The sequence below is a fragment of the Misgurnus anguillicaudatus genome, chromosome 12, assembly GCF_027580225.2.
Source record: "Misgurnus anguillicaudatus chromosome 12, ASM2758022v2, whole genome shotgun sequence".
NCBI lineage: Eukaryota > Metazoa > Chordata > Actinopteri > Cypriniformes > Cobitidae > Misgurnus > Misgurnus anguillicaudatus.
The window spans coordinates 9,262,000-9,274,884 of NC_073348.2; the positions used below are offsets into that span (position 1 = coordinate 9,262,000).

The 12,885-nt window shown below is 36.8% G+C and overlaps 1 protein-coding gene across 1 annotated transcript; it reads right to left on the bottom strand.

The window, feature by feature from the left end:
- Positions 1–3,337: 3,337 nt before the first annotated feature.
- LOC141369166 (uncharacterized) lies at positions 3,338–5,713 on the bottom strand. Its single transcript, XM_073874721.1, has 7 exons — positions 5,366–5,713; positions 5,011–5,187; positions 4,751–4,895; positions 4,403–4,560; positions 4,056–4,298; positions 3,750–3,958; positions 3,338–3,670 (listed from the first exon to the last, which is right to left on the bottom strand). Exons 1-7 carry the CDS (start codon positions 5,503–5,505, stop codon positions 3,546–3,548), a joined length of 1,197 nt encoding a protein of 398 aa, XP_073730822.1. The 5' UTR covers positions 5,506–5,713; the 3' UTR covers positions 3,338–3,545.
- Positions 5,714–12,885: the final 7,172 nt, after the last annotated feature.

A 12,885-nucleotide genomic window follows, 5' to 3' on the forward strand; every position in this document is an offset into this window, starting at 1 on the left:
TTGCTATTCTGCAGACAAACTTTTTTTTAAATCTAAGAACATTAAAAAAAATACCATTTAACAAAAATGTATTAAAAGTTTTATTTAAAATAACATATAGGCCAAAGTATTTTGGCTGTCACTACAACAATGCTTCTGACAAGCAAATGTTTAGTTTTTTCTTTTAATCATAAGACTATATATCTTGTTTTACTTTTCAGGCATCTGTAATAAATGTAAATATGTTAGTTATTAGAATCTATGATTTAACATAAGCAAAAAATACAAATAAAACACTGCACAGTCCTCACTGTAGGATTTTAAATGTGGAGCTGCAGAAGCTTGTTCAGTTAAGAGTAAGGAGTGATTTTAATTTTTGGTGTGTAATAAACATTTCTGACACAGAAAGCACCAGGTTACTGTCACTTTAAGACACAAGACAGCTAAACTGCTCTGCTTTAATACTGATAAACATCCAGCTGTTTATATTCACTTAGACAAGAAAGAAAACTTAAGTTTAGTGATCACGCGTGTGCTGACTGCTCTCTGTGTGCGCGCTTTATGAACCCTCATGCCTGTAAATATTCAAAGCGGTGCAGATGTGCGCGTGCAAGAAAGTATAATGTACCTGTTTCGTCTGCTGTGTTCCGGGCTTTAATGAAACCTGCTTATAGTCTGATGAGGCGCTTGTCATTGTTTGCGATGCATGACGAGAAACGGACGTATATACACCTTTCTTTAAGTCCAACATTACACAAAAGGGAAATGTTTTCGCGCATTTCTGTCCTTTCATTTGCCGGCTAATGAGTTATAATGCGTTTTTAAAATGACTGAATCCAAAATCTGCCAACTTCATGACATTCCGCGTTGTGCAGTTAATTCCATTTGTATGCATTTCGCGATTCTGTCCGTGTTTTCCGCATCGCGCAAATCATATGGCCGTACACTTTGTTGAGGAGTTGAACTGCTGCTCGCGCTCATGTTTTCCAAATGGCGTGATGACGTGTAGTCAGCGCCTCAGTGTTCATGCACTCTATTGGTCTAAACTGCATCAAACGTAAAATGCGCATGAAGCGAACTGTCAAAAACTGCGTACTAGATGATTGTTATATTTAATAGTTTTGAATCGAAATAATCGCATTTCTTGCGATTCGAAAATCGCATCCATTCACATCGCGATTTCGGTTCAAAAACGATTAATCGTGCAGCCCTACTTATTATGTTCAGTGTATTTGTATTTGATCAAATTTACTTATTTTTAACTAATGTTAAACTAATAAAAACATGTTCTTAAAATCAGAGTTTCAGCTAACTCAAACTGGGTTTCCCCTTTGCAATTCTAGCCAATGCCAGGGGAAGGCCATTCACACCTTGGCTGGGTGAGGGGAATCCAAACACACTATTTTGCTGGTTTGAATGTTAGGCCCTGAAAAACTGAGTCAGTTATCTCTGAAAAAGATGTTTAGGGTTGTGTAAGGTTTAAATAAATTATGTTTAGCTAAATGTGACTAAATATTTGTAAACTGAACATAATGAGCTTCATTTTGATAGGAAACACATGAAAAAGGCTTGAGATTTTAAAAGAAAAAAGAGTAAATGCACTCCATCCTCAGATGATAAGGTGCAGAGAGCTGGCAGATAGGCATCCTAGTTCAATTTACAAAGATTTGATCACTTTTTGATTAATGTAAACCTTACACAGATCTTTTTGAAACTAATAAAATGTGAAACTAATAAAAACATATGTTCTGAACCAGTTGAGTCAAACTGGTTTTTCCACTTGCATTGTCCTAGCCAATGCCAGGGGAAGGCCATTCACACCTTGGGGAATCTATATTGCTGGTTTGAATGTTAGGCCCTGAAAAACTGAGTCAGTTATCTCTGAAAAAGATGTTTAGCGTTGTGTAAGGTTTAAATTAATTACATTTAGCTAAATGTGACCAAATATTTGTAAACTGAACATAATTATCTTCAGTTTGATAGGATACCTATCTGCCACCTCTCTGCACCTTATCATCTGAGGATGGAGTGCATGTACTCTTTGTTTCTTTTAAAATCTCAAGCTTTTTTCATGTTTCCTATCAAAATGAAGCTCATTATGTTCAGTTTACAAATATTTGGTCACATTTACTTATGTAATTAATTAGAAACTTAAAGAAACTTATAAAAACTTCTACAAACAATTTTCTGATAACTGACTCAAAACAGATTTTAGGGCCATTATCACGTGGCAGGGGCATTGGCTTGATCAGTTTCAGTGCAATTCTCACCTGACAGGGCATGTGGAATGCTGCAACCTCATTCACTAGTTTGAATCCAGACCCAGGGTTAAATAGAGATGGTAATAGTTTCAAACTATCCTGCAGGAGGACAACTTTGCTTTGACTTGGACTTCATCTGATACAGTTAATAAATACAACTCTTAAACTGTGTTAATAAGTCAGAATGCATGAAATAGCATTAAACCTCCCCTTTAAAGTTATTTGGTTTGTTTATATGTATTCAGGTTAGCATTTGTGTGTGGATAAACAAACAGGGCCAGCAAACCTATACATGTCCAGAAATGCAATGTGGATCTAGAATCCAAAAAGAACATGGAGGGAGTGGGGAGATGTTTGTAATTAGCATTTCCATTGTGTGTGTGTTTAAGTGAGTAAGTGAGATATTAAGTTGGTGGAGGTTGTTTTATTTTAAAGGAGTTGCAAAGGCCTTTCACGGGGAGTTTTGTTCTGCATTCATATAACAATGATTTTTCTATCCAAATATACTTTAGAAATATCTGTTTGCCTACAAATTACCCTTTTTATCGCAGAATGCTGTATTTGTAATGGTAGACTACGAATAAATGAACAGAAATAAAATAAACAATCGGTTAAGGGCAATTGCCTTTTATTAACAAGTTTAATCAAAGGTTACATTACAACACAAAAGAGAAAAGAGAGTTGAAATACATAGTCGAGGTGCTTCATCCCCGGGCATGGACGGGTTGTGGTGTGTTGACCGTGTGGGATCACTTTTCCTGATTTAAACTTTGACCCTCCTATTTTCTGCCTAATACATTTTCTTAAATTAAAACACTGCTAAAACAATGAAGCTGGTTTGGGGCCTAAGACTTGAACTGTATACTGGTTGTGTTGCAAATATATATAAAAAAACAGAAGTCAATGATTTTGTCAAAGTCAATGTTTTTTCGGCATGTAATGGGTGTGTGATTGTACAACTGAAGATCATACAAGCTTGTTTAATAATTTAATTGTTTATTTAAAGCTAAGCTTTAAATGTGTGTATCAAAGTAATGCTCGTTTTTTTGTTATGTTGCAAAGGCCTTTCATTTGAGTTTTGTTTTGCATTAATATAACATAGATTTGGCTATCCAAATATACTTTAAAAATAGAAAAATAAAATAAAATAAAAAATATACTCTAAAAATCACCCTTTTTATTACATAATGCTGCATTTGTAATGGTAGACTACCAAGACAAGAAAAAAAAATGAAATTAAACAACAGGTTAAGAGCAATTGTGTTTTATTAAAAATGAAAATAATTAAATGTCAGGGGAAATTCTTCATTTCGGTCGTGCCTCCCACTGCCTCAGTATTAAGGTAGCCTTTGGAAGGTTGGAAGTCCACCCCTGCTTCCGGATCCAGGCCTCTATTCCAGTCTCAGACGGCTGATGCCGACCAAAGTGTTCTATAAAGACAAATCACGAGGAGCATTAGCTATTGTGGTGACACAATTTTTGATACAAAACGTGTATATTGATGCTTACCAAGAGCACTAGATTCACGTAGCTTGAGCTGCTCACTACGCCAGCGGTCATAGCAGTGCCGCTCGTGCTCGCCACACAGCTGATGTCGTTTTGCCTTTTTAGGAGGTGACCCGTCCAGAGTCACAGGGCAAGACTGGACAAGCATGTCGAATGCTGTCGTTTCATCCATCCTCTGCTCTCTGCACCCACCCTCTGCACTGGATCCAGGTCTGCAAGATCAATGAATAAACAATTAAGCCAATGAATGACTGCTTTGAGTAGCAACATTACAAATTATATAGTATATATAGATTTTATATGGCTTACCGTGCTTTTCCAACAATGTCCTCAATGACACGTAGCGCCAGGAATGGGTCTGCCGGAGTTCTCAGGTTGTACTGCTTCTTGGCTGTCTCTGGGGTGTGTCCCATCAACCGAGCCACCGCATTCAACTTCTTAGACATACGAGCGCGTATGCCATCCAGACGATCGATAAAGTCTCTACAATCAGTGTAGAGACTTTTGTCCTTGCTGCGAAGGCTAGTTGAAGTTAGTATGTACTTCATGAACCTTAAAGAGAGAAAGAAATGATTGTTATAGCCAGAAGACAGCATATCTGATAATTATCAGTTCACAGTTACATTATGTGTTTGTTACATTTACACAGTACTGACCTCTTGAGACTTTTCCAATAATTGAGCACTGTCTGTTTGGAGAGTTGGGTCTGGCTGAGTATGTTAAAGTACTCTCGCACCTTCTCCACATCCTGAACAAACAACAGGCTCGGCTCCTCTGAGTTCATGAAGTACATGAACCGAGATACATTTTCCACCTGTAATTATACATTACACATTAAAATCTGCAGAGCTCAATGTAAGACAGGCTAACTTAAATGTATAATTACACAGTAACAATGACACCTTAAAATAAAGTTTAACCTATGTTTTCTTCAAATGTATTTATTTATTTTTCTCTGTGTGTGTGTGTGTGACATTAACATGTATCTTTTCTTTTAAAATTACCTCTTGTTTGCATTTACGGTTGCCCAAGTCCACGCATAAATAGTGGTAAAATCCATCAAGAAGGTGGTGTTTGATGGAGTGCTTTTTGTAGAGGCCTTTTTTTACCATCTCCACCCGGACATCATCGGTCCACCGTGGCCCATTGCTGCAAAATCAAATAAACCAGGTGGTCAAATGATTGTGTATATGTTCAAGAGTAATCATATCCACTCTCTACATCTGCTATTTCTGTGTGAAACTGAAATGTAGTGTAACTTTACCTCTGATAGTACTCCTCAGAGTTCTCATCAGACGCTGGCTCTGGTTCTTCTGGTTCAACAGTTGGCGGCTCTCTCTCAGCATCTCTCGTGGAGCTGTGAGTAAATGAAGCTGGCGTATGAAGGATAGGAGGTATGTTCCTCACCACCAAGCCCTTCTTCTCCATTTCCTCTAACAAGCTAAGAAAAGAAAAACAGTGAATACACACACATTTGATGGAATATTGAGTATTGTACTGTAACAGTAGAAAGCACACTGCAAAATATGAATGTCTTACTTAGTATTTTTTTCTTGTTATCTAATATAAATATCTGAAAATAAACTAAATTCCAGTTTCAACTTAATTCAATAAACTACCTGGCCAGAGGATTAGCCGCTCCAAAAATCTCCAGAATCCTATGGTAGTCCCAAAAGCGCCCGTTGTGGGAGAACTCTGCCATTTCCTTCTTAGCCTGGAGCACAGTGGCTTGGATGTCCTCCTCAGTCCTTCCCTGCATGCACACCGTCCTGAGATGCCCAGGAAGAGTGCGCGGAGCTTTCCTGCAGATCGGGCAGAGGAAGTAAATCCTGCTGTGGTACTTTCTGTATGTACAAAAAAAAAGGTTATTTCACTAGTAGTATTTTTGTCTTGTTTCCAGTCTAATATTTAATAATTTCTTAAAACAAGATGTATTATGTAGTTAGATATTTTGAATCATCATTTACTCAATCTCATGTTGTTACAAACCTGTATAAATTTCTTAGCTTATTTTGTGTTCATCAAAACAAACAATTTTAAGAAATGTTTGTAACCATTTACTTCCATAGTATTCTTTATTCCTACTATGGAAGTGAATGTGGTGAATGGAAACTGAAGCTCAATATGTTCATTTTACAAAGCTTTGATCACATTTACTTATTTTTAATAAATATAAATAAGTTGCATAGTTCTAGCCAATGCCAGTGGAAGGCCACCCCTTAGCTGGGGTGAGGGGAATGCAGCCATCTTATTTTGCTAGTTTAAATGTTAGGCCCTGAAAAACTGATTTATCTCAGAAAAATATGTTTGTATAGTTTTAAATTAATTAAAAGTAAGTTAATATGATTAAATCTTTGTAAACTGAACATAATGAGCTTCATTTTGATAGGAAACACATAAAAAGCTTTAGATTTAAAAAAAAAAAAGAGTATGTGGGTTCACAAACCGTTTGGTTACAAACATTTCTCAAATTTGAACTACTTCTTTAAGTCTTTAACAAACAAAGAAGGCAGCTTAACACAACTAATGTTATAAATTACTCACCCTTCAGAATCCATTTCAAGTTTTCAGATGAAAAATTCGTTTTCTAGAAGAAAAATCTGTGATTTGGTCTAAAACAAACCAGGTTGTCCTGAAGATAACAGTTACCTGTTTCCAAGGATGATCTGAACTGACCCTAGTGTCTCTATTTAACCCTGGGTCTGGATTCAAACTAGCCAATGAGGTTGCAGCATTCCACTTGCCCCTGCCAGGTGAGAATTGCACTGAAACTGATCTAGCCAATGAGGTTCAAGCAGGTGATAATGGCCCTAAAATCTGGTTTGAGTCAATTATCAGAAAATTGTTTGTACAAGTTTTTATAATTTTCTATACGTTTCTAATTAATTAACTTTAAGTAAATATGAACAAATATTTGTAAACGGAACAAAATGAGCTTCATTTTGATAGGAAACACATGAAAAATGTAAATGCACTCCATCCTCAGACGATAAGGTGCAGAGAGGTGGCAGATAGGCATCCTATCAAACTGAAGCTTATTATGTTCAGTGTATTTGTATTTGTAAAAATTTACTAATTTTTAACTAATGTTAAACTAATAAAAACATGTTCTTAAAATCAGAGTTTCAGCTAACTCAAACTGGTTTTTCCACTTGCAAAGTTCTAGCCAATGCCAGGGGAAGGCCATTCACACCTTGGCTGGGTGAGGGGAATCCAGACACACTATTTTGCTGGTTTGAATGTTAGGCCCTGAAAACTGAGTCAGTTATCTCTGAAAAAGATGTTTAGGGTTGTGTAAGGTTTAAATTAATTACATTTAGCTAAATGTGACTAAATATTTGTAAACTGAAAACAATGAGCTTCATTTTGATAGGCAACACATGAAAAAGGCTTGAGATTTTAAAAGAAAAAAGAGTAAATGCACTCCATCCTCAGATGATAAGGTGCAGAGAGCTGGCAGATAGGCATCCTAGTTCAATTTACAAAGATTTCATCACTTTTTGATTAATGTAAACCTTACACAGATCTTTTTGAAACTAATAAAATGTGAAACTAATAAAAACATATGTTCTGAACCAGTTAAGTCAAACTGTTTTTTCCACTTGCATTGTCCTAGCCAATGCCAGGGGAAGGCCATTCACACCTTGGGGAATCTATATTGCTGGTTTGAATGTTAGGCCCTGAAAAACTGAGTCAGTTATCTCTGAAAAAGATGTTTAGCGTTGTGTAAGGTTTAAATTAATTACATTTAGCTAAATGTGACCAAATATTTGTAAACTGAACATAATTATCTTCAGTTTGATAGGATGCCTATCTGCCACCTCTCTGCACCTTATCATTTGAGGATGGAGTGCATGTAGTCTTTGTTTCTTTTAAAATCTCAAGCTTTTTTCATGTTTCCTATCAAAATGAAGCTCATTATGTTCAGTTTACAAATATTTGGTCACATTTACTTATGTAATTAATTAGAAACTTAAAGAAACTTATAAAAACTTCTACAAACAATTTTCTGATAACTGACTCAAAACAGATTTTAGGGCCATTATCACGTGGCAGGGGCATTGGCTTGATCAGTTTCAGTGCAATTCTCACCTGGCAGGGCATGTGGAATGCTGCACCCTCATTCACTAGTTTGAATCCAGACCCAGGGTTAAATAGAGATGGTAATAGTTTCAAACTATCCTGCAGGAGGACACCTTTGCTTTGACTTGGACTTCATCTGATACAGTTAATCAATGGCTGAACAAGCTCAGAAGAGGTAAGGCTTGTTTTTGTTAACGTATCCTTTTGAAAAGCATCCTCACTCTGGTCCAAACCATGAAAGACCTACCTTCACTGAAAGGGTTGTCTATACTAAACCATTTAGAGAGTATAAACATAACTATTTCAAAGTGCATTTTAAGGGTCAGTCAGCTCCAACCCTTACGAAAATTAACCATGGTTTTATTGTGGTAAAAGTGTAGTAACCACATTTTTCTTTTGGTGTATTGATTACTATTAACAAACACACTAACCATGGTTTAACTATAGTTTATGAAAACCATGGTTATTTAGTGGTTAATATGGTTTTTTGTTTTCATTGTAGTAAATACATAATAAAGGCTATATGTCTGGCGCCCATTTTACCTCGGGCAACTCTCGCTCACTTGTAACCGTAAACTGTTAAATTTTTTACATTTAAAGCATCCAGAATTATAGACACGTTAATAACCTTTGTAAGAAACACAACTATTTGAAAATCGGCAAGTTAAAAGTACATGTACCATTAAAACACAATGTTATGAGTGAGCGAGCTGTCCGAGGTAAGATGCCCGGCAGATGATGACGTCAGAGACTCTGCTGTAAACAGATGTAAACAGATCAACAGACTATATATATCTATATTTCATGGATTATATGCCTTTGTGGACAAAAATGGTGATTGGGTATATTCTATTAGATGGGTTTTATTGGTTATTCACGCATCTAAAACAGACTGGATTCGATTTGCGATCATTTTATCAACATAAAAGGTAAGAAGCACCGTTTATATTTTGCATGTTGTCATCCGGTCTTCTGTTACAAAATACTACATTTATGATGACAGAGTATCTGTATCTCAAAACGAAGACCATACACTGATGCTAAACCTGTAGACCTTTTATATGATGTATATAGGGTGGCCATCCGTGCCAGTTCCGCCGGACACGTCCCAAACATGTTTTCGGGTGCGTTCTCCGGAAGTTGCGTTGCTCGACCGCATACGTCATCGAGGTTCTCACATTTCAGTTAGAATACATTAGAAAATTAAGATTTGTTTCTTTTAAGACATACAATCATTGGAGTTTCATTCTTACCTTGACACGTAACGGATGCTTTTCTGAAATTGAACCCGAAATATTAAACCTTGATGATGTATGCGGTCGACCAACGCGACTTCCGGAGAACGCACCCGAAAACATGTTCGGGACGTGTCCGGTGGAACTGGCACGAATGGCCACCCTAGATGTATAGTAATGTTAATATTATTAATGTATGTAGACAGTAGTTTATATAGATATTGTTAGCAACGTTAAAAAATCAACGTCATCCTGCCGCCGACCCTTTGTATTGTATTACTATCAGCAAAACCACGGTTTTACTAGTAAACATGGTTTTATGGTTGTAACTGTAGTAAAACCATGGTTTGTTTTCATAAGGGGAAATAGTGCACAGCGAGAGGTTAACTGTATGTGCTTATGTATTTGTGTTTTATTCAGAGGATCTGGATTAGGCTGGATCAGGACTGGTGCAGATTGAAAAGCTTCCTTGAGGAGATTAAATGCTGAGATGGCTTCTGGGAGTTAAGGGGAGCACTGATTAGACTATAGATATTAATGAATCTTCTGTAGAATTTGGCAAAACCCAGGAAATGTTGTAGATCTTTCACAGAAAAAGGTAAGGGCCAGCCCTGGATCGCACCTACCTTACGTTGATCCATCTGTACTCCTTGTTGAGTGAGGATATAACCCAGGAAGTGGACGCTGGTGGTGTGGAACTCACATTTGTCCAATTTTAGATATAGTTCATGTTCTCTAAGTTTTTCCAAGACTAGTTTCATGTGACAATGATGTTCTGCCAGGGAGGAAGAGTAGATGAGGTTGTCGTCTATGTAGACTACTACAAATCGGTTTAGGTACTCACAGAAGACCTTGTTCATATACCCTTGGTAAACGGCTAGTGAGTTGGAGTGTCTGAAGGGCATGACCTGGTATAGTGGCCTGAATGGGTAACAAAGGCAGTTTTCCACTCATCTTCATGTCCAGAGCCGGCCAAGCCACTAAGCAACCCTTGCAATTACAAAGGGCCCCGTGGCCAGCAGAGGGCCCCGTAGAGTCGAAAATATCTTTCTGGCCATAAAAAACAACAAAAAAGAGGCTGGAAGAAAAGAAGAAAGGAGATAAAGGTACGTAAACCTGTTGGCTTAATTTTCCATTACCTGTATCGGATAATCTGCAGCCTAAAACTCTTATATTATATTAACATTAGCCTAATTCTTACTTGTATTAACTTTTATGCTATTTACAAGTACGATAACAACTGCCTCGGCATCGCTATATATTATCCCTAAGGGATAATAAATAGCGATGCCGATGCGGTTGTTATAGCGAATAACAACCAATTAAACCAAGCCATGTAATAAATCCTAATAACATGCTGCATAAAGTTGGTTTAGTATTATACCAATTGCTGTGATGTTAAGCATTTAACAGAACAATATAAACCCAGTTTGGCTTCTACTCTAAAGGGCTAAAATTTGTTTACTCCTTATGACCCATTTTCTGGGGGCACTATTAAAGTATATGCTGCCAGTAAGCAAAGCTCCAGCTGTTGGTGAGTATAAAGTGGTGTAAAATGATAACCTTCTGCATTTTAAAAATTAAGTCTAACTTTATGTATAATTATTTTCTTTATTTCATTGCAGCTCCATCAACCACTTTCCTCCTTCACAACACCCAAGAAGCTGACAATGCTGGTAAGTTCTGTGTGTAACCCTGTTAAAAATGACATAAATAAGAATAAATAGTTAAAAGATGCATAAATAAGTTAAAAAAGTTAAGTGATTCATTTAATGAAGTTTATTCATGAGAATTAAAAATGTTAAGAATGTTAAAACAGCAATTTAATGTTTAAAGATTAAAAGTATGCTGACAGAAAATTCAGTTCACCACCCCTTTAATGGGCTAGTGATGTTAGTGCGTCATGTTAGCGACGCTGCAGCAGAGACCTGCAGGGGTGCAAACTTGTCACCTTTCGGCGAAATTCGCCGTTTTTGATCCATAATAGGTCATTTTTGTGATTCGTCTAGATCCGATGAGTTTTTGAAAATGAGGGGTGAGGGGGGTCTGCGACAGGGTAGCAGTAAATTAAATTATGAAAATCATGTCCAGCTATTGTGGTAACGATGTCAAATTACTAGCCAGTTTGGCGGGTTATGTTTTACAATTTATAGCTCCCTCATTCGCTGCCGAAGTTTAAGCAGTCTGCAGATTGAGTGCACACACTTAACTCATAGTATTTTCTCATTCGAGGTTACGCGCCCACGTCACGTTGCTGTGCGCGTGGTCATAAAAGCTTAACATTTGTACACCACAGTTTTAAATTAAGTGATTTTAAGACGTTGAAACACAAACAACAGTGCTATATGCGCTATATACCTGTTTCTGTTTGAAACTGAAATGTAGTGAAACTTTACCTCTGATAGTACTCCTCAGAGTTCTCATCAGACGCTGGCTCTGGTTCTTCTGGTTCAATAGCTGGTGGCTCTCTCTCAGCATCTCTCGTGGTGCTGTGAGTAAATGAAGCTGGGGTATGAAGGATAGGAGGTATGTTCCTCACCACCAAGCCCTTCTTCTTCATTTCCTCTAACAAGCTAAGAAAAGAAAAACAGTGAATACACACACATTTGATGGAATATTGGGTATTGTACTGCAACAGTAGAAAGAACACTGCAAAAAATGAATGTCTTACTTAGTATTTTTGTCTTGTTATCTTATATAAATATCTGAAAATAAACCAAATTCCAGTTTCAACTTAATTCAATAAACTACCTGGCCAGAGGATTAGCCGCTCCAAAAATCTCCAGAATCCTATGGTAGTCCCACAAGCGCCCGTTGTGGGAGAACTCTGCCATTTCCTTCTTAGCCTGGAGTACAGTGGCTTGGATGTCCTCCTCAGTCCTTCCCTGCATGCACACCGTCCTGAGATGCCCAGGAAGAGTGCGCGGAGCCTTCCTGCAGATCGGGCAGAGGAAGTAAATCCTGCTGTGGTACTTTCTGTATGTACAAAAAAATAAAGGTTATTTCACTAGTAGTATTTTTGTCTTGTTTCTAGTCCAATATTTAAATTTCTAAAAACAAGATCCATTATGTAGTTAGATATTTTGAATCATCATTTACTCACTCTCATTACAAACCTCTATAAATTTATTTGTTTGTTTTGATGAAGAAAGATGTTTTAAGAAATGTTTGTAATCATTTACTTCCATAATATTCTTTATTCTTTCTATGGAAGTGAATGTGGTGAATGGAAACCGTTTCAAACTGAAGCTCATTATGTTCATTTTACAAAGATTTGATCACATTTACTTATTTTTAATTAATATAAATAAGTTGCATAGTTCTAGCCAATGCCAGTGGAAGGCCACACCTTAGCTGGGGTGAGGGGAATGCAGCCATCTTATTTTGCTAGTTTGAATGTTAGGCCCTGAAAAACTGATTTATCTCAGAAAAATATGTTTGAATAGTTTTAAATTAATTAAAAGTAAGTTAATGTGATTAAATCTTTGTAAACTGAACATAATGAGCTTCATTTTGATAGGAAACAGATAAAAAAGCTTTAGATTTTAAAAGAAAAAAAGAGTATGTGGGTCCACAAACAGTTACAAACATTTCTCAAATGTGAACTACCTCTTTAAGTCTTTTAACAAACAAAAAAGGCAGCTTAACACAACTAATGTTATAAATTACTCACCCTTCAGAATCCATTTCAATTTTTCAGATGAAAAATTCGTTTTCTAGAAGAAAAATCTGTGATTTGGTCTAAAACAAACCAGGTTGTCCAGAAGATAACAGTTACCTGTTTCCAAGGATGATCTGAACTGACCCTAGTGTCTCTATTT